General features: G+C 36.4%; 1 protein-coding gene across 1 annotated transcript in view; it reads left to right on the top strand.

Moving 5' to 3' along the window:
• LOC111050982 (peroxidasin homolog) overlaps positions 1 to 24512 on the top strand; it is a 592805-nt gene that overhangs the window by 501260 nt on the left and 67033 nt on the right. The window contains 7 exon segments of the mRNA XM_039431658.1: positions 1124 to 1244; positions 2156 to 2182; positions 3061 to 3222; positions 4954 to 5224; positions 9096 to 9217; positions 12666 to 12935; positions 16000 to 16233. Coding sequence (XP_039287592.1) covers positions 1124 to 1244; positions 2156 to 2182; positions 3061 to 3222; positions 4954 to 5224; positions 9096 to 9217; positions 12666 to 12935; positions 16000 to 16233 — 1207 coding nt within the window.

The raw sequence follows: 24512 nt of genomic DNA, 5'->3' as shown, positions 1-24512 counted from the left end.
TATACTATAAAAATGTATAAATATTTTTTTTTATATTCAATGTTATTCAAAATACCTGCCAACGAATATTCCTTATTCAATGTTATTCAAGATACCTGCCAACGAATATTCCTTATTCAATGTTATTCAAGATACCTGCCAACGAATATTCCTTATTCAATGTTATTCAAGATACCTGCCAACGAATATTCCTTATTAACTTATCACATTTGAAACGGGAACTTCATCATAGTTGTAGTTGAGTCGGCCATTGTTGTTACAACTTTTGTCGACAGGTAGCGCTGTCGGCGGTGAACTGTGATTACAAGCCAGTTGTTTACTTTTTAGTTTATGTTGTAACACATTGTCACTGGTCACGTAAGTTTTTAAAAAAATATTTTATTTGCAGTTTATATAAAATGTAGTTTATGTTGTAACACATTGTCACTGGTCACGTAAGTTTTTAAAAAAATATTTTATTTGCAGTTTTTATAAAAATGTAGGTGGAGGAAAAATGTTGTGTATATCACGAGTGAAAAATGCTTTTTCTCCCTCAGGGAAATTGTTGCCCGAGGCTTCGCCTCAGGCATCAATCTTTCCCAGGCATCAAGATTTCCAATCATGGAAATTTTAGTTAGCTGAAACACTACTTGAACTGGAAAAGACAATAATCAAACGGTTTTTAGGGCTACTCTTGAATATAAATGAAGATACAAATCTATGTACTTGATAATGGCATCATATAGCCACAACATGTTGTGACTGAATAATTTTAAAAAATGTACTTAGATTTATATTTTTATTTATAATAATTGAACGCTTTTTGTTATCTTTGTCTGTATTGTATCTGAACAATTTTTTGTCTTTAGTAGAGTATAGCAAGGGAAATATAAATATAATACCATGAACCACTTCAAAGTAGAGTAGGCTATAAGTTATCATGTTGAAAATAAACATAGCTTATTCAGTATTCAAATATAGGCTACAACCTATAATAATGCCCATTCAAATCAAACGATAGATTATGTTGAAACCTGTAAGAATAAACGTTTATAGTTCTCTCGATTCTTGTAAAGAAGGTGCAATCGAATGTTATGTGACTGATTCTGATTAAATTTTTACAATATTATATTGATCTATGCAGATTTCACCCGATGGCACACTTACAATAATCAATCTGGAACGAGAGGACACTGGAACCTACAAGTGTACAGCCAGCAATTACATTGGCATCATTACTGCTGTGGCTCAAGTAAGAGTCAATGGTAAGTCATTTCAACTGATTCACTTCAATTTTTGAGTAATTTTTGAAAGATAAATGTACAATAAATTAATGTACAATAGATTAATTTTTAACAGATAAATGTACAGAATTCAAGCCAACTATGTCATTTTTAATGATATCATAGAGGAAAAATAGCATAAAGTATAAACATATATCGTTTTTTCCAAAAGCAAAAAGTGATTTAATAATAAGCAGTTCGTGATGGAAAACAACATTGAAGAAGAAAAATACTATGAGAGGATATCTTGCAATTTCAGAGTTTGATGTAGAAGACATGGTTGTATTATGTATCCTTCGAATTTCATCATTATAAGTTGATACAATTTTGAAAATTGAAACTGAGTTGATTAGTTTTCTCAGTGAAATATTGACTATCATTATATAGCCATAGAGAAACAATAGCGTAAGTAGATATCCCATGGTATAGGGCTTCTATGTCGCAACTTTTACTGTTATCTCAAGCCGATTACTGTCGATTAGTACTGTTTTGTTGGGGTGAGAATGTATGAACGGCACAATATGAGAGACTACCAGCGTCACACAGCTTTACAAGAAAGAACTACGTAGACTATCGGCTTGAGATAACAGTAAAAACTGCGGCCTAAACGCCATATACCATGGGATATCTACTAATGCTATTTTTTCTCTATGATGATATCTTTCGAAATTGCTAGTGAGATATGAAAATTTTTTTAAATGAATTGCTTATTTGTTTCCATCGAATGATTCTATACTGATATGAGAGAAATAATATGGTTATATAATTCGAAGAACGTTTATCTATAAGAAGTGTGTTTCATGATATAAATTCACCAACCCACATAATAGTTGGGATATTCTATTTAAAAATAATAATAATACTATTTATACCTTTCACATGCAATTCCAAAGGATCCGAAATCGTCTTATTTCCAAAAGGTGAGAATAAATAATAATAAAAACTTAAACTCTCCACTCATATGGGCTACTCTTGTACAAATTAATAAAAACTTGTACCCTTTGTTATTTCAACATTGTTTTTATTAATAAATACTGTTTATTGATAATAAATATTGTTTTTATTAATAAATAATAATCTATATTTGAGTATTTCGTATTTTTTCACAAACATCTATTTCGTTCTTCATTGATGCTTGCTCTATGAATATGACAATAGCATGATAGCATCACTGTGTACTCACAAAAATTTTGGCCAACAAAACTTTCTAAGCCTTTAATTTCTTGACTCTTTTTGAAAAAAATACTTCAATCAATATAAGAAAAGTGATTTAATAGGAAAATTATTCCAGATATAACAAAGTATTCAATGCAAGGATTAGGCATCCTAGAGTTTATTTCTAGTGGAAATGTTCATTGGTCTTTAGCACTAGAAAATAGTGTTAATTTATTTATTTAATCATTGAGAATTACACAACTTACAGAGAAGTACCACAGGCTTATGTTGCATCATACTGTGAATAGTAGAGCATTCTATGCTGATCCATACTTATATTATAGGTTCATAAAATTGAGTAGTAATATGAATTTACAGTAAGGAATTCAAACATGAGAAACTTATACATAATTTTCTATTCATGTATAAAACTATCATCTTTATATCTACCCCATTTATATCTTATTTTGGTGGAATTCATATTGGATCATTGATGAACATGAAGAGTAGTAGGCTGCTCTCATGACTTGAATAAAGAAAGAATCATGTTATATGTAATGAACGACGATAAATACTTTTTGGATTCATAACAAGATTCTATGACATGACTAATACAATCATATTGTAATGTATTATCTCACAGTACTTCCGACGTTCGTGACAACGCCAGAAAATCTGACAACGAAAAGTGGAAGTTTGGCAAGACTGCGTTGTGTAGCGGAAGGTTCTCCAGCGCCTGTCATCACGTGGTTCAAGGATGGCAACACTGTAACTCCAGCGACACGATTCTCCATTCTTGAAGGAGGTGAACTTCTGATATATTATATTCTCTCAAGTCTTATAATCTTTATTTCTCTATTCTTGACTAATTTTATTTTCTATAACAAACATATTCTATAACTCTATGATGGTACTCATCATTTTTGAGGCAATGAAAAATGACTATAGTAAGGTCCACAATATAATGGCAGTGTTTGATCAGCAATGGTATTGCTATCCTTGTCTATCATTCAATAAAGCGGATAGAGCTATCTCCTTCTTGCTTTGCTCTTTTGCTAGATCGTCTTTTAACAATGTAGAATTAACAATTAATTAACTTAATATTCCATTTTAATTATGAAAATGTATTATAAAATTATTGAAAAATGTGATTTCTTGCTTAATAAGATATAATTGATATTTAAAACGAGAATGGACAGTCAATATTAATCAATGAACCTGTACCAGCTACTGTCTGTAGAAGACATTGAAAAGACTGAGGATCGGCAACGTTGTTCTCCTATCTTTCTCCACTGCCATTATAACGTGGACCTCACTATAGGACCGACCATTTTTAATGCCCGTAGTCATCATTCAGTGAGTTCTGAGTTATGAAATAGTTCGACTATATTAATATGTATGCAATCTATACAAAAAAGTTATTATAGAAAGTTATTGTAGGTCAATAATCAATGATCTATAATTTTATTCGGTAAGGCAGTGGTGACCACCTCCAACCCTCTAAAACCATCGACCTGTTACCCTTGTAAAAAATAGACAAAATCTGCTTCTACCTTACGAGAAAAATATTGTCAGTAGTTTTGTCCCAAGATTTGATTTCGACACAGTTTTTTCACTTTTCACCCAAAAATATCATTATTTTTTCCAATAAGAACGGTACATAATTGAGTGGAATATTTCTGATCAATTTATTAATTTAAACCATCTAAATTCAAATTTCATAGTTTAAATGTTTATTTTAAACTAAGATTTTATAAAAATTGTACACGTGAAATTCTAACCTTATCTTGGACTTTGTCACTTATAAATTTGGAGAATAATAGCACAAGGACTACCTTATTATTTTATCTACCAATGTTATTACATTCGTGTCATTTACATTTAAAAGAAATTAATTATAACATTACAATCCCCAGGTTTTGACATCACAGGCAGGCTCAACTTTCGAAATCCGCGAACAACCAATAAACTAATCAATTCAATTCAATTCAATTTATTTTCCAAAAAACATAATACACGAATATGAAAAACAATATACAACATATTTTGGAACCCCCCTACGGTATCCATCTGTGTGTTGGGGGGGGGGAGGGGTTCCACGCTATTACATAATCTCATAGAAGTTTGGAGTAAATAATAGAGAATACACTTATAATGTAGATGTATTATAAATATTTTGATTATAAAATAGACAATACATTGTGCTGATGTATTATTCCAATGTAGGAATAAGTATATTTAATACATTGATTGATTAATAGAATCAATATAACAAAACAATATTAAATTGAAGACCGCAGTGGATAGAATCAATTTCTGATTCCAGAAATTCTCAGAAGAGAGAATGAGAAAAAAAACATAAACCATACAGGCTAAAACGTCAGACCGGTCATAATATCAATGATAGAATAAAAATAATACCAATCAATTGTCTGGAAACTTTAAGGATGTGTTTGGTCAACAATCAATCAAACAGTCGTTTTGCATTTCCAATGCCACCCTTGTAACTAAATATTGTTGTTTATCTTCTCAACAGGATCCACTCTGGAAATCCGCGACCTGAAAGAGTCAGACTCCGGCCTGTACACCTGCCTGGCGCAGAACCAGGTGGGCTCGGCCGAGGCGAATGCGGATCTGCGCGTGAAGGGCTTCGGCAGTCGACCGCCGCGCATCCTGCTCCGACCCTACCCCATCTCGGCGCCTTTAGGCACCAGCATTGAGCTGCCCTGCAAGGCAGACGGTGACCCCGTGCCTGTTATCACCTGGCAAAGGGATGGCGTCAAGCTGGTTCCGGATAAGACTCACAAGTCAGTTCCAATATTATATTTATTTTCAACAGTGATTTTTGTGATTTGTTCTATTTATAAGAGCAAGGTATTTTAAGAGCAAGGAAATTTTACAGGTAATGCTCACTGAAAATACCTCAATGATAGATGATTGGTGTGCGGCCAATAATTCCAGCTTGAACGTTGACAAAACAATTGACATGAAATTTAGCTTTGATAGGAGTACAACAGAAATAACATCTATGAAATTTCTAGGAATGATGCTTGACACAAATTTAACACGGAATGAAGATGTTAGACTTAGTTCAAAAAGAATTAACAATGGCATCTATCTTCTTCGGAGACTGAGCCAAATTGTAGATACCTCAGCCTCAGTATTAATGAATGTGTAATTTGCGCATATTCATAGCCATCTAATTTATGGTATTCAACCATGGGGAAATTCCTCATTCTCTCATGTCTTGTTCAAGCATCAAAAAAGGCCTTGAGAATAATATGTAAGAAGGCCCATCTCTCTCCATGCAGAGATTTATTTGTAAGTGGGACTGTTGACAGTGCCATCATTGTATATACTGGCATGCCTAACATCAATGGAAAAAACTATTAGTGAATATGTGTTGAACAGTAATGTACATAGTTATGGAACTAGGCATAGAAATAATATTAGAGTCAATAAATTATTGTCAGTATGCAGGATCGCAAAAGAATTGGCAATACATGTCTATAAAACTTTTTAATGCTCTCCCTAATGAGATAAGAGTAATTGACATTGAGAGTTTTAAACGGGTGTTAAAGAATTTGCTCGTTGGAAAATGTTTTTATAAGGTTGATGAGTTTTTCGAAATTCAATTTTGAAAGTTATTTTTGAAAATGTTTGTTTTTTGACTTGAGAGTGCTTGGCAATTGAATTTGAAAATAAAATAGATTAAAATAAAATGTGATATTACTGTAAGCTGATGACGTTGTTATGACATTTTTATGTTTTTGGCAATAAATTATTCATTTATTTAACGCTAACTAACGCTAACGCTACTGGTGGAACATGTTAGGGTGAGTCATTGCACCTTAACTCGGCAGTGTCTTGAGCTATGGAGCTCTATGACTGCTCAAAGTAATAACAGTGCTGAAGTTGGGGGTACCTGATATAAGACCTTTAGTAGAACTTGGCAATTTTATCTTTATTTATTTATTATTCTCTAATTTTTTTTTTCTTTTCCTAATATTAATTTATATCTGGTATTCTAATTCTAGTTTAATTTTCATTTAATTTTCAAAGTTAAAATATGTATAAAATATGTATATATAGGTATATATATATATATATGTATGATTTTTTTTTTTCTGCCAAGTCTACTTTTTTGGGAGAAGTGGTAATGGAGAAGGGTTCTCTCCTAGGGAATGGAATACTGTGAACAGTGGCTGACTGACAATCAGCTGCTGGCACCTTTACAGCCCAACTGCTAACTGTCAATCAGGCCACCATTGTTGAAATGGGAGTGGCTTGTGGGTTTGAGGTGGTCGTGGTATTTCGTACATCTGCCTTATTGATGTACGCCACGAGATAGAAGCTGTATCATGAAGCTTTCGAGATGTGAGCTGAATGAAGTTGAGTAATTGAGGGGTACTGGCATATTCATAGAGTAACCTATTATTCACTGTGTAGTGAAAGTTGCAGATGGTTCTTATGAGTCTGTTTTGAAGGCCAAATAGACGTTTTCTATTGGTCTTCGATAGATATGGGAACCAGACTGGGGCGGCATAGGTCAGGTATGCCCTGATGATGGCTGTGAATATGAGCAGCCGAAATTTCAGGGGGAGTGAAGGGGTGACAAGTAGGGGGAATAGTTGTACAAACAGCACATGACAGTGTTGAATTTTCACTTTAATGTGTTGTTTGAAAGTGAGTGTTCTATCCAGAGTTACACCTAGGTACTTGACGGTATGGGACCATGGCAGGGCGTGGCCATGGATTTTGAGAGTGGGAGGAAGTTTAAGTTTTCGGGAAAAGGCGACAGCCACACATTTAGTTGGATTAATCTCTACCTTCCAGGATGAACACCAGGATGTAAGCAGGTTTAATTGCTCTTGAACATTCCTGGCCGCCCTATTCAGATTCATGCTGCTCGAGTGGAATGTGGTGTCATCAGCAAATAGACTTGTTTGAACTGAAGGTAGAGATGGCATGTCATTGATGAAGAAGGAGTAGAGGATAGGTTCAAGCACAGATCCTTAGAGGACACCTTCTGTTGCTGGGGTGAGAGCTGAAGAGTTTACTGAAGATGGGGTTTGGTTGTGAACTTCGAAATACCTATTAGTAAGGTATGACTTGAAGAGTCTTATTGTTGAAGGTGGAAAGACAGATGAAAGTTTATAGAGTAGTCCATCCAGCCACACAGTGTCGAAGGCTGCTTTGAAGTCTATAAAGACTGCAGCCACGTGCTCTTTCTTGTTGAAGAATCTGATAACTGAGAGCAGAATTTCATTAGTTGCAGTGTTGTTGAACAACCTGCACGAAATCCAAACTGCTCTGGCCTTATCACACTATCTAATGTATCTTTTATATGTTTCTCCAGAAACATTTTCTCAAAAAGCTTTGAGAAAAAACAGGGTATGGAGATTGCCTGTAGCTGATGGTAGGGTGGAGCGTTTTCCTGGCTTTAGGAGCAGGAATAGTTTGCTCTTTTTCCATTCTGAGGGGAAGTGTTGGGTGTTCAGAATGGAATTGAAAATTACAAGCAGGTGTTGGGCTAGCTCTGGAGGCGCATTTAAGATGGCCTTCCCAGAAATACCATCAAGACCTGGGGCCTTTTTTGGATTTGTATTTTCAAGTGCATTTGTTATATCTCCCATTGTAAAAGGTGAGAGATTATTTGGGGTGGGGTCTTGCACTGTTACTAAAACACTGTCAACTATTTTTCTAAAGTGGGTGCCGAGCTCTTGACTATGAGGGACGGGTGGATTTGAGAAGTGGAGTTCTAGATGGGAGGCAAACTCATCCACTTTCTCTTGGTCTGAGAAGATTAGTCCATTTGGGCCCTCAAGTGGAGAGTTTGGAGGTTTTTTCCTGAGAAGTTTACGGGTAGCTTGCCAGGCTGAGTTGGGTGGCAAAGAGGTGAGATACTCTTCCCAGGATTGGAGGCGATGTAGTTTAAGTAGTTGAGAGCATTTGTTCGATGCTCTATTAAATGCATATTTGTCAGCAGGAGCTCGTGTTATCTGCCAACGTTTGCGAGTGCTGCGGCGCTCTCTGATAGCCACTTGAATTTCAGTGGGAAGTAGTGAGCGTCGTTGGGGTGGGGCTAAGGAAGTGTTATCAGCTAGTGCTGTTTTTATAACTTCCGTAATATTTGCTGTATGAGCTTCCAAGTCGACAGTGTTCGAATGTGTGCTTGAAAGGATGGGAATAGAGTTTGACACACTTTCATGATACTTCCTCATTTCTTCCTCATTTATTTATATTTATTTATTATTTTTATAGTTCTTTCTTTCTTGTTCTTGCACTTCTTGTCCTTGTCATTATTCCTATTGATCCTGTTCTTCTCCTTCTTCGCCTCCTCATCCTCTTCCTCCTCCTCCTCCTCCTCCTCCTCCTCCTCTTTTGCATCCTTTTCCTCGTTCTCCTTCCTTTTTACATTCTCCTCCACCTGCTTACTCTTGTTCTTCTTTTTCTTCTTCTTCTTCTTCTTCTTCTTCATCTTTTCATCTTTTCATCATCATCATCATCATCATCATCATCATCATCATCATCCCCATCACCACCTCCGCAACCGATAGTTTTGCTCCAAATAACTTTTTTAACAAATAACACAAGTTTTAAAGTAATAGTTTTTGTATGTGATCTTCAATAGTATTTTTGAATCCAAGTTGTTAATAGTTTTTTTTCGGTTCGCAGAATTTCACCACTCGGTAGTTTGAGATTGTACAACATCTCTCTACAAGATTCTGGTCTGTACAGCTGTATCGCTACTAACACTCTGGGAGAAGTCTTCGCCGATGGAACGCTATCAGTCGAAGGTGAGATGCTAGCAGAGATCAGAGATAATCGAAATAATCCTTACTTCATATTTACTTACTTTATGAAATATTTCCTTATTTTATGCAGAGATCAAGATCAACAACACGCAAGTGCAAGTCGAATCATGTAACAGCTGAAAAACAAAATCTGGAAAGTGTCATTGGAACACGTCTTGTGAGTTGCATGTATATAGCTGCTCATACTAAACGCAATTAGCAAGTGCACCCTTTTAGTGAGTGTTGTTCCTATTGCTCTTTCCAGATTTTGTTTCTCATCTCCACGCTTGGTCATGCATAACCAAGCGTGCACTTTCACATTATACACATCGAATGTGATCACACCCTATTTCTGTAAGCTCTATACGCACCTTAATACATTCCAACTTGTTCTTCAAATTCCGAATAAACCACAGAGAAGATAGAGATAGAGAATATAGAAGACTAGCCTTCAGGCTCGCTTCGCTCGCCATATCCGTCTAGCCAGGGAGCTGCGCCCCCTGGACCCCCGACTGGATCGTCGTCCAAAAATGAGATCAGCGGGCTCGCTTCGCTCGCCTTCATTTTTCATTTGAGCAGCATGCTTCATTCCATCAGAAAGTCAAAGTACTGAGAAAACGCAGAAAATCGGAGAAAACTTTCGAAAAACGCAGATTTTGGGCGTATCTTTGATGAAATATGAAATCATCACTAAATTTTTAGACCCTAGCTAAACCTCTTTACCAAATTTGAACATTTTCAGTCTATTACTTGATGAAAGAACTGAGTAAACGCAAAAAAAACGCTCATTTTGGGCGTATCTTTGGCGTTATTGCAAATTAATTCCTTCTAACACAACATTATTACACCCTAGCTGAGCTTCTGTACTAAATTTGAACAATTTCTGTTCATTTGTTCTCGATAAATCTGAGAAAAAGAAAAAAAATGCTGGAAAACGCTAATTTTGGGCGTATCTTTGACGTTATTGCAAATTCCTTCTAACACAACATTATTACACCCTAGCTGAGCTTCTGTACTAAATTTGAACAATTTCTGTTCATTTGTTCTTGATAAATCTGAGAAAAAAATGCTGGAAAACGCTAATTTTGGGCGTATCTTTGACGTTATTGCAAATTCCTTCTGACACAACATTATTACACCCTAGCTGAGCTTCTGTACTAAATTTGAACATTTTCTGATAATTTGTTCTTGATAAAGCTTAGAAAACGCTAAAAAACCGCTGGAAAAACGCAGATTTGGGCGTATCTTTGGAAATTTTTCCAAATTCGTTCTTAGTGCGCATCCAAAGGGCCAACTGAACATACCTACCAAATTTGAACGTTTTTGGTCTGGTAGATTTTTAGTTCTGCGAGTGAGTGCCATTTCGCTTATATATATATATATATATATATATTATATATATATATATATATATATATATATATATATATATTGTCACGTTACTTTTGGTGGAGTACGCTTAGCCTCTTGCTTGGCGTCAAGGTAGAGCATGAGAATTATTTTAATAATTATAAAATCTGGTCGTGGTTTTACTAGGATATAATCTCAATAAAATATTCATAGGCCCAGACATGAGCTTTCACAATAATACTGATAATTTATAAAAAATATATATATAAAACTTATATCCTATAGTATTGAGGAATAAATGAATAGTACACCATAAAAAATTTGATACATATATTAACAAATATCTCAAAATAAACCAAAGCAAAAATATATAGAGCGACAAAAACAAATATATATTAAAACAAGAAACGAAATCAATAAAATATCACAGGTTAATACTATTTTTTGAGTTCTATAGCACGAAACTCTACCATGTGCTTTCACTTCATGATCATATGCACTTATCTGCATGTAGCTTGGACATCAACTTGCCGATGCTTGTCGATTTGGATAATTCTATTTCAAAATATAAACTTCTCAAATCAGAGCATGATAAATTGACGAATCAATAATCAAAATATATACTAATTTCTATAGGTTTCCAATAAATATATATTATATATCTCAGGGTGCAAGATTCGGCACCTGACGGAAATAGATAGATCAATTTATCTAATGAATCAGAGCTACATTATATTATCGCAAATTATATTACAAAAATTAATGATCATATGAACATTTGTATTATCAGCTTAGAACTTAGTATTCTTTTGATTGGTGTATCTTTTGATATATGAATTGACTCGTTACTATCCAATAAAATACCTCTTATACAATCTTTAAACTTGCGCAAGTATTTTTACAAATTTCTTAATTTTTAAAACCCTTTCGACGAGCTAGCTTTGATTTCTTATTTCATTTCGAAGCACTGAGGGCACCCTATCACTATTTCAAATATTATTGACTCACGTGCCGGATTCTCGATGAACTGCTGATGGCGATCCAAACTCCTGGTGGTCCTGGATTATTTGTGGCCGAAGTCGTCTCTTCCAAGGGATTAAAAATATTCAAATGACTTTTGCTTTACAATAGCATCACAAAGTCTTATGAGAAAATTAGTAATTCGATTTAACTTTAAGTTATTAAAAGGTACTGTAAGATATTGCGCTCTACAATTTTTGGTGACATCTCATGGTAGTGGTTGGCAGGCAAGTGGGGAAGTTCTCCTTTCTAATTCACAATTTTCATTTCCGATTTCCAAATTTACATAAAATTTAAATAATCTGTTCCTCCGCCATTCAAGGCTCAAATAGTTCGTGCCAATCTATTAAATTATTACTTATGTTACATCTTTGATAATTTATCTGCCTTCGGGCCGTATCCAAAACATAAACTGTACAACAATAATTCATAAATTCTTAACATTTATAGAAATATATACAAATATATTTGAATCGGCTCACTATTACCGCCTATCAATTGCTACCATTTGATTGGTGCATGCAAATTATTATAGTATACATGCGCCTAGGAACCTCCTACTTCCTTAATACATTAATTATTTTTGTCTGGGTTTTTTAATACGTTTTTACATGCAAAGTAATTTTTTAAAGATTATAGGTTGATTCTCATATTACAACAATTAGCCATGTGGATTTTTTGGTTCCTCAAGTTGCATACTATTTCGTTACAATAAGTTTCTGCCAAGGTGTTTGGCTAGATTCTACGTTATGCGACTCAGTCGATCATTAGGTCGCCCGATGAATAGATATTTTACGCCTAACCTCAAATTTTCAATATTTTATATAATATTATACAGGTAGCAAAATTATTTTCATTTCTATTCGGCCGTTATAAATTTAGCCATGATGCCTGATATTATCTAATCTTTAAACGTTATCATCTTTGGCGATATTAGCCTATTATTCCACTTAGACCTATAAATTTCTTCAAGTAGGAATTTTTATTTATCCATCCGAATTTCAAAACGTTACAATATATAGATGGATAATCCTTCTACTCTGTTAATAAACTAAAATTCTGCTCTTTCATTTTTTTGCAGACGTAAACAAAGAAGGCGCGCCCGGCGACCGTTTTGCCACGTTGGCATTTCGGGAGGCGAGCAGTGAAGTGGACCGTGCCGTCAACGCAACCATTCAATCACTGTTCTCGAGCAACTCGGGTCCCCCCACCCCCTACTCACTCATGCGCATCCTCAGGTTCCCGGACGCCACTAGTCGCAACCTGGCGAGGGCTGCCGATGTCTTCGAGAGGACTCTGGTCAACATCAAGAAGCACGTTATCGCTGGACTCAAGGTCAACTTGACTGAAGGTCAGTTAATTACTCATTCATTCATTCATTATCATTTTTATTTCATTCATCACATGACAAGTTAGTGTTTATTGCATTGCAAGCAGTGGCGCCATTTCACCAAACTGCTAGGAGGGGCAAAAACCAAGAGTTATGAGGGGTGGGGGAAGGAATACCCCATAAATATTACATTCGAAGATGTTATTATATGCTTCATTTTTTCCACTTTTATACAAATGTGGTTGAAATATCAATACAAACATATACATTATTAGTTATTAAATCATGAAATATTTATTAGAAATATAGGTCTACAGAGAGGCCCTCAAGTAGGACTACACTGAAACAGATTTCTTAAAATAATGGAAAAAGATACATTTTTCTTTTACAATGACAATTTCAACAGTTTCATTGGGATCATATTCTAATTGGAGAATAACTTTCAGTTAAAAAGCTGAAGAAACATTGAGCTGTTCCCATAATCCTCACCAACTCTGTACATACATTTTTGATTGTCTGATTGTACCCTTTCTTTTGCTTTCACTGTGACATCTTGGAACTTGTTAATTCTCACGTTGAAAATTTTGCAATAACTCACTTATTGTGCCCTGATCAATAATATTGTACCCATTCTATATTCAAGCTTCAACTATACCACAGAGAAAAATATATTCTTTATTACTCCGTACCCGTATACATACTTTCAAGGCAATTTTGCTACATTGTTGATACTGTAGAAGGAATTATACTACTACTGTTTGAAAAGTGTTAAATCAGAATGAGATTCTAAGGATTCGTGTAGATAGACCCGTATTTTCAATATTTATCTGATCCTTGGGGGGGCCTAGCCCCCCCCCTGAATGGCGCTTCTGATTGCAAGTGAGTGTTTGGTGCATTACTAAACTGAAATGCTTAAGAATGATCTCACAATGGATGCTGTGCTGAGATAACTGCTTTTTCCATGGCATATTTTGCACTTTTCGATATTCCCATCTGACAATAAAGATTTGCTGACACTTTTCTAGTTACAACTCCAACCATGGAGATGACGACAGAAACATTTGTGACCTTTTCTCCATTATTATTTTTATTATTATTATTATTATTATTTTGAGAATAAAGCATGGGATGCATTATCTCGTGTTGGGGGTATTTTTCATAGTGGTGAACTATTATTTTTTGCTGGGGGTGATGCCCACATGAGCTTTAGACTTGTGCGTGGGTAATGAGAGATGAGTGGGCCTACAGATTTAGGTGGTTTCTGAACTACCGGGAAGCGATTCTACAACTCATGAATCTTATTCAGAGGAGTTAGTTCAAGCGGTCACCCTTCCAAGGGGAGTATTTATTTTATTGGTGAGTGATTAGGGAGAAAAATATAGTTTTGGGTCTATCCTATTGATTCTCTCCTAATCATTAACTTGGTATTGTGATTTTGGAATGTAGCCTATAATGTAATAAATATAATGTTCTATAATATAGCGTGATCTCTTTCACCTGTCTCATCAAATTTGGTAGAGAGTTAGTGGGAAGGATACTCCGTATATTCTTTCCGAAGAATGGACATTGATATGTCCAAAGCTCCGCCAATTTATGTAGATGCATAACAATATTATCTATAGTTATTACAAATTGAGTTTTTTCATATCATATACAGCTCAATAATTATTTTCTTAGTTTATATTATGTGAATTCATCTATAATTTTGCTGTATTATAAGCTATTGTATATAAGTGTATAAGCCAGTATATATTGTAATCTACATAAATAAAGTACTCAATCAATCAAATAGCCTTGAGCAGCGTTACCACCAAAGCTGTCAGCGAAATGTCGTTCACAAAATATAGTTGATAAAACAATGTTGCTGTGCTTTTAAAGAAATTAGCAACAAGTTGCCGCAATTTGTTGACAACTCTGGTGTAGGCTATAGACAAATGGTTTAATGTGACAATATGCAATATAATATAATTCAATCTAGTATATAATTTAATCTGATATAATCTAATTTAATTCATATATAATTCAATCTGGCAATATGACAACTCCGCCACGCTTACACCAGAGGTATCAACTAAGTTTTCAATGATGCAGCAATTTGTCGCCAATTTCTTGAAAAGTACAGCAACATTGTTCCATCAACTTGTGAAAATCCTTCTATTCAACAAAACTACTGTTTCTCACTCAGTGTGGTACACTGGAAAAGTTACCAACAAAACGTGTCCCCTCTACAAGTACATGCCGACTACGCTCTCTGAGCACAAAAAAATGTCAACTTTTTTGCTCTGGATTTGAGGACAGCAAATTGTTTCCTACAAAAGATTGATAACATTCTTTTATATAAATATTTGTGGACAACATTTTGCTGACAGATTTGGTGTCAACGCATCTTAGTTTTGCCTTGAGATTTAACTTTTGCTCTTATGGAAAACAGTGGAGGAATTAAGTTGTAAATGGATGTGTGATGAGTTATATTTTGTTAAACATGAATGTTGCTTTAAAGCAACAAGTGGGCGCTAAAGGGTTGAAATATTGTTGTTAGTTTTCTTCATGAACAAATACTTATATTAATAAACATGAAACAATTATATTAGGTTATCCATTATACAGTAGAATGGATGTGTGATGAGTTATAGCTTGTTAAACATGATGCTGCTTCAAAGCAAAACGAGTGGGCGCTGAATGGTGAAATATTTATTTATTTATTTATACGTGGATACAATAACAAATCATATAAATATGATTGGGAAGGAACAACAGGCTTGGCCCAAAACTATTCCATTCCCAAATTTTGATTACATGTCCAAAAAATAGGTTATGTTTCTTCTGTAAGAAGTTCAAGCTCAACTTTCGTCCAAAAATTAATATGGGATCCAATTTTTAAATTTAGAAAAATTAAAACACCAAATTATAGTTAAATATTACACTTAACTATAATTATCACTGCACATCGTATTAATTAAGTTATTTTATGAATTTTGAAGCCAAAAATACACACAAATTCTCACAAAATATTGTGTTGTTACCTTTTTTCAATAACAAGTAGGGCTACTAATATATTATTCATACATACTGGTTCCCTTTGCAGATTTCGAATACAAGGACCTGCTATCTCCGAGCGTGGTACAGACGCTGGCCAACATGTCAGGCTGCATGACGCATCAGAAATCGGTGAACTGCTCTGACATGTGTTTCCACTCCAAGTATCGCACCATTGAAGGCACTTGCAACAACCTACAGCATCCCATGTGGGGCGCTTCGCTCACCGGCTTCCGCCGAATACTCAAGCCTATCTACGAGAACGGGTTTAGCACTCCTGTCGGTAAGTTACAAAGAAGATTTTCGTCCAAGTTTATTAAATTACTGTAAAGCCGTATCCACACTGAACAAATGTTTGTTGAAACAGTTTGGAAAAATTTTATTATGTTTGACAAACAATCTTTGTCCGTGGCCAGTGTGGACACGTCTCCAAACAAAATAGCCTATTTGTAAGTGGGAAGAACAGGTTTTATGTTTTACAGCTTTTTTACAGCTGTCAACACCGAAAATGTTTGTAAAAACAGTAAATTTTTGTTTGACAAACAATGATTGTTCAAACTTTTAAAAATGTTTGTCCCTGAGCTCCTCAACAAACATGTTTGCTGAACATTTATGTCGAACATTTGTTCAGTGTGGAGACGGCTTAAGGAGAATTTCTGTGAATGAGAATCTGCCGATAAACCTATGGTTTTTATCAGGACAATTGTTCAAATTATTGTGAATTGAAATTTTGATTTGGCTTTTGATGCATTCACAAATAACGGTATCAGAATCAGTCATCGGTACAGTGGAACTCCAATTCTGTGGTACAAGCTAATCAACGTTAGTAGACAGAAGGTTGATCACTCACAGGTGTAAGATTCAAAGTGGTGGGGGGAACGCCAGCGTGACGTCACGTGTAGTAAAAATGTGATAGAGTAACCACACTGAGCATACAGTTTATTCACTGTATCTTCAAATACATCGTCGTTTAATCCCCTCAAGATTGACCTAGAACTTAAAAATTCTCCATACTTATAGCGATTGAATCACTGATTCTAATGATGTTGTTGAATATTTCAAGTTCATTCAACTTGTATGAATAAAGTTAAGTTGAAAGTTTTTCAAGAATCTAAAAACGTGACACGAAAAAGTTAATAAGCTGGAAAAGCGTTAGTAGACAACGTTATACTATTATAATTTCAGATTAACCCATAAAAAATCTTTATAAACCAATGCATTGCAATAAACCGATAAACCGATCCCAATAAATCCGAAGAATTTCTTTCATATAAATGCACTGAACACATGCTGGTATCGAGCACATGTTCTACGAGAATCAAAATATCTCATCCCCAAAATTCACAAACTGATGTATAGCCAAACTACAAAATATAAACACGACCTAGAAGATGAAGAAACCTTAAGGGTTTAAAAGGGAAGGTTAGGAGGTGGGGTTTTTGATTTTATATGGCAAAATACTTGTATTATTCAAATGTTTTGATAATTATTGTAAAGCAGAAACAGAAATCTTGCATGTCAGAAAATGTTTGTGTTATATAATTTGACTATACGTCACCATATGATTTTCAAGAATGCGATATTTTGCCTACTCTGTACTACGTCACGTTTGCCTACGTCACGGCTGCAGTTCCCCCACTCCAATTGCATTTTAACTAAAATACTATAGATGAGTGACCAACCTTCTGTCTACTAACTTTGCAAGTTAATAGTTCAGTGATTCCCTATTATAATCAGCTGACTGATAATATTGTTAGTTTGCATTTTAATATGCAATAGGGCCTTGCAAGTAGATAATAAAGTTGATTTGACTACAGTAAAGCTGCGTTTACACCAAAGTTATTAACAAAATGTTAATAACTTAATCCTTGTAAATTTCATTAGATTGAACATTATTTATAATACACATGATGAACATATGTGTTTGTCAAGTTCCGTTCAATCTAATATAATCTGTAAGGATTAATTTATTAACATTTTGTTGATAGCTTTGGTGTAAACAGCTTAAATATACGAATGATGCGAAGACTGTTAAGCTGGGTTCACACCAAAGTTAATAACAAAATGTTAATAAATTAATCTTTATAGATTCTATTGGATTGAACGGAACTTGACAAACACATTCCCATCATGTGTATGATAAGATATGTTCAATCTAATTGAATCTTTAGTCTAAGGATTAAGTTATTAACATGTTGTTATTAACTTTGGTGTAAACGCAGCTTTAGTTCATTTAGTATGAATGTAAAAGCATCGTTGTTTCATGGATGTAATACAATATTAAACTGGTGAATTACTCATGTTTTCATGAACTGTGTAATTCATATGCAATTTGCATTGTAATTTGTAATTCAAATCTCAAATGAAATTTTTAATTTAAATCTAAAATGTAATTTCAAATCATATCAAATATGTATTGTGAACACACAACATTCGTGTAGCCCAAACATTTTAACATTCTTCAAACATCTGGATTTTAGAATTTCCAGTGAATTCCATTTAGACGCAGCTCAACTATATTACACATATTATTATTACATTATTACCTATATTGGGTAATATAGTTACTGTAGATTTGACAGCAAAAAGAGTGCTTCTCAACTTTCATCCTACTGTGATGAACAATTATTCATAATTTCTTACAGGTTGGACAAAGGGCGTGAAATACTTTGGCTTCGAGAAACCGAGCGCTAGACTAGTGTCGACCGAGATCATAAGCACAGACAGCATCACGCCTGACACCGAAATCACGCACATGGTGATGCAGTGGGGACAATTCTTGGACCATGATCTAGATCATGCCATACCGTCCACCAGTCTTGAGAGCTGGGAGGGATTAGACTGCAAGAAGACATGTGCCTACTCGGCTCCCTGTTTTCCCATGGAAGTGCCTGACAATGATCCCAGGATTCATAATAGGAGGTGAGATTGAATCTTCATTATTTCGAATAATTGAGTTTCAATGAATTATTGAAGAAGTGGGAATACATAATCAATGGTTGAAATCTTATTCAATCCCGATGACTTGAAGAAATCATCCCTAGTGAAATACTTTACAAGACAAATTATTGTTTAGAGTTTTAATGTATGCCGATGACACATCATACATTTGCAGCTCTCAGGATGCAAGTGTGTTAGAAATAGAATCTTTCTTGAACATTAATGCCATAGCCCAGTACCTCTCTCAACTCAAATTAGGAATAAATGAATCAAAATCCAATTTTTTCCTATTTAAACATAGAAATAATTCCAGGATAGATCAATTAATGTACAGATAAATGAAAAGAATGTTAACCAGCCTCATTTCGTGAAATTCTTAGGGGTTGCTCTGGATCAGCATCTCTCTTGGGATTTCTATACTGTGGGAGGATTGCATCTGGAGTCTTTGCACTCCGACAAATAAGAAGATTGAATGATACCAAACTCACAATGGCAGTCTACCACTGACTCATCGTGTTACGGATGGACACGTTAAGCCGTCGGTCCCGGCTGCCTAAAAAGCAGTCGTTAGGTCATGTCAGAGGCCCTGAAATTGATCAGTTGCGACCTGAAAACTCTGACACCAGACCTGAGCCAGCCAGGTCACTCGATATTATTATTATTATTATTATAGTGTCACACATCCGCTATGCCATTATTGTGTGGGGTGGGTCGTGCCAGAATTTGGAGAGGGTGTTCAAGCTCCAAAAAAAAGCGATCAAAGGTATTATGCCTTTAGAGTCCTGTAGAAACCACTTTAAAGAATTAGGCATACTAACCGTTCCCTCTATTTATATCTATGAGGTGATTATGCATGTTAGAAGACAGACAATGACTAGAAATGCTGATTCGCATGGATACAATACTAGAAATAGAGGAGACTATGCTCCACTGTATCACAGAACAGCTCTTTTTGAGAAAAAAACTACATATATGGGCCTTTAAATTTATTAGAAAGCTTCCTACTCACTTGAAAAATTGTGAAGATGTTGATGTTTTTGAGAAGGAATTAAAAAGTTGTTTGATGCTTGGAGTATTCTATACCACAGAAGAGTTTGTGTGTAGAGAGGGTTCCTTTGTGTGATTTTTTCTTCTTTTTAGTAATACTGTATGTTTTATAAATTTTCTACAATTCCTATACTCTGATTAGAGTCTCTGGGAAGCTTTGAAAACAAACAAACAAACATTTATATCATGAATCGATATGAGCCTATTCAATTTGAATCGTATTTCAATATTGAAATATATTTTCAATGGTTAAAATTTTATCCAATCCCGATGACTTGGAGAAATTATCTCTAGTAGAATACTATTACAATATAAGTATATTGACCATATATAATGTAACAATTTGAATCGTCCATTGCTGTTAATGGATTGATAAAAAATTCATTCTTTTTTTCTGACTAATAATTGAGTGCATTCAATGTTCAACTCTAATTGTATAGATTTCAATCTTGTACAAATGACCTATAACAAGATAATAAATTATTGCTTATTGTAAAATCAGTGCATATTGTTCTATATAATATTCTTCTTGAATCAATAATGAATATTCATAAATTTGAAAATATGAACATTTCGTGAAATATGATAAACATAGATTATTATATAATTATGGTTATATTTTTGTTGAATAGATGCATGGATTTCATCAGAAGTAGTGCAATCTGTGGATCTGGCTTGACATCAGTATTCTTCGACACCATGCAGCCCCGGGAACAAATCAACCAACTGACAGCATACATCGATGGCTCACAGGTATTCAACAATAAACTAAGATATGCCAACCTCAACACCTATTATGAATAAAAAATAGGATTGTTAAGCCAAATCAACCAACTAACAGCATACATCGATGGCTCACAGGTATTTAACAATAAACTAAGATATGCCAATCTCAACACCTATTATGAATAAAAAATAGGCTTGTGAAGCCAAATCAACCAACTGACAGCATACATCGATGGCTCACAGGTATTTAACAATAAACTGAGATATGCCAACCTCAACAGGTATTATGAGTAAAAAATAGGCTTGTTCAGCCAAATCAACCAACTGACAGCATACATCGATGGCTCACAGGTATTTAACAATAAACTAAGATATGCCAACCTCAACACCTATCATGAATAAAAAATAGGCTTGTTTAGCCATTAAAGCCAGCTACACACGCACACATCGCTCTTTGAACGTTCGATTTTTGCCATCCTTATATAAATTCTGCCAGATTGAATGGTACTTAGCATACATATGATGTTTTCAGATACAATGCACATCAATGTACCTGAACTACATCAAAAATATATTTGGTATCTAAATACATAGTATGTAGTAGTCTATACATAGTATGCATGCCACGTTAAGTTCAATCTAATCACGGTAGATAGATAAATAGAATCAGTCTAATGGAATTCATGAGGATATCATAAAAACCTTTAGTGCAATCGATGTGTGTGTAACTAGACTCACTCTCTGAATAGGCGAAATGCCTCTTCTCATAATACAGAAACTTGAAAAAAATCAATTTTTCATTTAACTTAATTTTTTCCATGAAAATCAATGGAAATTCATTCAATAACATTACAATTGTTATAATAGATTATGAAGACCTTATAATACGCATTATGAAGACCGCAACACTGGTACATTTATAAATCATTAATTTTCACATAAATAACGTTTATTTCATGTGTAGCGGTCCTACTACTCTAGTATTTGAATTCATTTTATTTTAAGAGAAGTGCACTCCAATAGGGCTTATGCCTAGGTGTGCTCATATTTATTTCGCTTTATGTTTTTGTCATCTGAAGCAAAACATATAATTTTCATTAGTATTTTTTTTATTGTTAGATGGTACAATGTTTTGTAATATTATGTTGTGCGGAATAAATTATTTTTTGAATTGAATTGAATCTCTAAAAATAAGTAGATAGCCTATAGGCACATACTTTAATTTTGTTATACTATAATTATTTTCTCAAACAATATACATTTCTATGATACGACCGGTTTCGGGTATTCATCCCATTATCCGATTAGGGATTTTATATTATGAAACTATCAAGAGTATAGTTTTAAATATTTCAAACTGTTTTTCTTTCCTTGCCCTATTACCATAGGTAAGGAAAGTATTGCTTTCCGAAAAAAATTAAGGTACCCCAATTTCTAAATTTCTATACGTTTCAAGGTCCCCTGAGTCCAAAAAACTGGTTTTTGGGTATTGGTCTGTATGTTATCACGTACACCCTGAGTAGCTTCAGAGGTGGGTGATTGATACCCAGGTGTTGCTCCTGGATGACTTCGCTCAGTCGTAATGTGGGCGGGGAAAGGAGGCAAGTCGAAGTTCCTCTTCCTTCTTCTTTGTCCCTCAGCTGGCGTGAACAGCACCTCCTGGTGCTTCTGACGGCGTGAAGGTCGCTCTCTTCTCTGATGACACCACTTTGATGTAATTTTGTATCGGCCTTACGGCCTCGGTTCCGCTCCAGTGGAGTAGGAAAAGGAAGGACAGAAAGGATAGGGACGGCAGACAACGGTCCGCTGTGCCCTGGGGAGAAGGAAGAATAGGGACGGCAGACAACGGTCCGCTGTGCCCTGGGGAGAAGGAAGAATAGGGACGGCAGACAACGGTCCGCTGTGCCCTGGGGAGAAGGAAGATAGGGACGGCAGACAACGGTCCGCTGTGCCCTGGGGAGAAGAAGAATAGGGACGGCAGACAACGGTCCGCTGTGCCCCGGGGAGAAGGAAGAATAGGGACGGCAGACAACGGTCCGCTGTGCCCTGGGGAAATGGGAGGACAGGGACGGCAGACAACGGTCCGCTGTGCCCTAGGGAGAAGGAAGAATAGGGACGGCAGACAACGGTCCGCTGTGCCCTGGGGAAAAGAAAGAATAGGAGGTCAGGGACGGCAGACAACGGTCCGCTGTGCCCTGGGGAAAAGAAGAATAGGAGGTCAGGGACGGCAGACAACGGTCCGCTGTGCCCTGGGGAAAAGGAAGAATAGGAGGTCAGGGACGGCAGACAACGGTCCGCTGTGCCCTAGGGAGATGGGAGGTCAGGGACGGCAGACAACGGTCCGCTGTGCCCTAGGAAGATGGGAGGTCAGGGACGGCAGACAACGGTCCGCTGTGCCCTTGGGAGATGGGAGGTCAGGGACGGCAGACAACGGTCCGCTGTGCCCTGGGGAAAAGGAAGAATAGGAGGTCAGGGACGGCAGACAACGGTCCGCTGTGCCCTAGGGAGATGGGAGGTCAGGGACGGCAGACAACGGTCCGCTGTGCCCTAGGGAGATGGAAGGTTAGGGACGTACGGCAGCCAACGGGCCGCTGTACCAGGACAGGAGGTCGGGGACGTACGGCAGCCAACGGGCCGCTGTACAAGGAGCAGGAAGGTTGTGAGCGGAATGCTGTGGTCTGGGGCTCGTCCGGCCTTTAAATACTCCCCCAAAGTGGAGGGGATGGAGTTGAGCCGCCGCCAGAGGCGGTGGAAATCGTCTTGATGCGCGGAAGATGGTGCGCCATCGGTACCTCCCTTATCTCCGCGGTCGGCTAGCATTGCTGATAGCCGAGCGTCTTTCAATAATATTATTTATTATTTTCTCGTCACAATTTTACTTTGTGACACCCCACTCCTACTTGGGGGGGGGGGGTGTTCGGAGCCCTCTATGGCACCACCTTAAAAGGCGTGAGCCATCTAGGCATCACCTTAAGAGGTGTACACCTCTCAGGCATCACTTTAAGAGGTGTATGCCTCTCAGGCATCACCTTTGGAGGTGTATGCCACTGCCTATAGGCATCATCTATGCCTGGTCTATGGGCACATATTTACGCCGTCCATCCGGTAATTGGATTTTTATACGTGGCTTGCCAGCCCGTTTGCGCTTTCCTGGTGTTGTGTTGCGGTGACACATCACCGGATCCTTATTTCGAGAGGGGCCTGCTCTGGGAGCCTGGGACGGTGGGACTACTTCCTTGATGGTCGAAGACTGTGTTGGCTCTTCTACGTCCATATCCGTTGAGGGTGGCATGGACTCCTCCACATCCATGGCAGTGGGGGGTGGTGTTGTCTCTTTCACATCCATGACAGTCAATGGTGGCATTAACTCTTTCACATCCATGACAGGGGCTGGTGGTTTTGTCTTTTCCATATCCCTCTTGGAGTTACCACTTGTGTTGGTGGCTGAAACATGAATCGTGGCCTGCCGTTCAAAGTCAGTCATCTCTTCCCTTTGATCCATCACTATGTTGCCCCAGGATGCTTGCCTTGGAACATATGACAACTCTGCTTTGCTATCAATCAAGGCATTGGGTTCGACTCTGTTCAAACCATCCTGCTTGAACATCCTTCTGTCGCAATCATTGTTGTCCTGAGATTCGGATTGTACAGCTGATATTGTTGGGACTGCTGTTGTCTTAGTCCCCAATAAGAGAGATCGCGACATTATTAGCGGACTTGTAGGATTCAGTTGGGGAGGATCCCACTCTACCTCTCTCGTGAATGTGTGAATATTCACTCTGTTTTCACGCATAAATTCCATGCCTAATAGCAACTCTTGTCCAAGTCCTTCCATTATTGACGCCGCTA

The sequence above is a fragment of the Nilaparvata lugens genome, chromosome 6 (genome assembly GCF_014356525.2).
Source record: "Nilaparvata lugens isolate BPH chromosome 6, ASM1435652v1, whole genome shotgun sequence".
Classification (NCBI taxonomy): Eukaryota; Metazoa; Arthropoda; class Insecta; order Hemiptera; family Delphacidae; genus Nilaparvata; species Nilaparvata lugens.
This window is presented reverse-complemented; position numbering and strand designations above follow the sequence as displayed.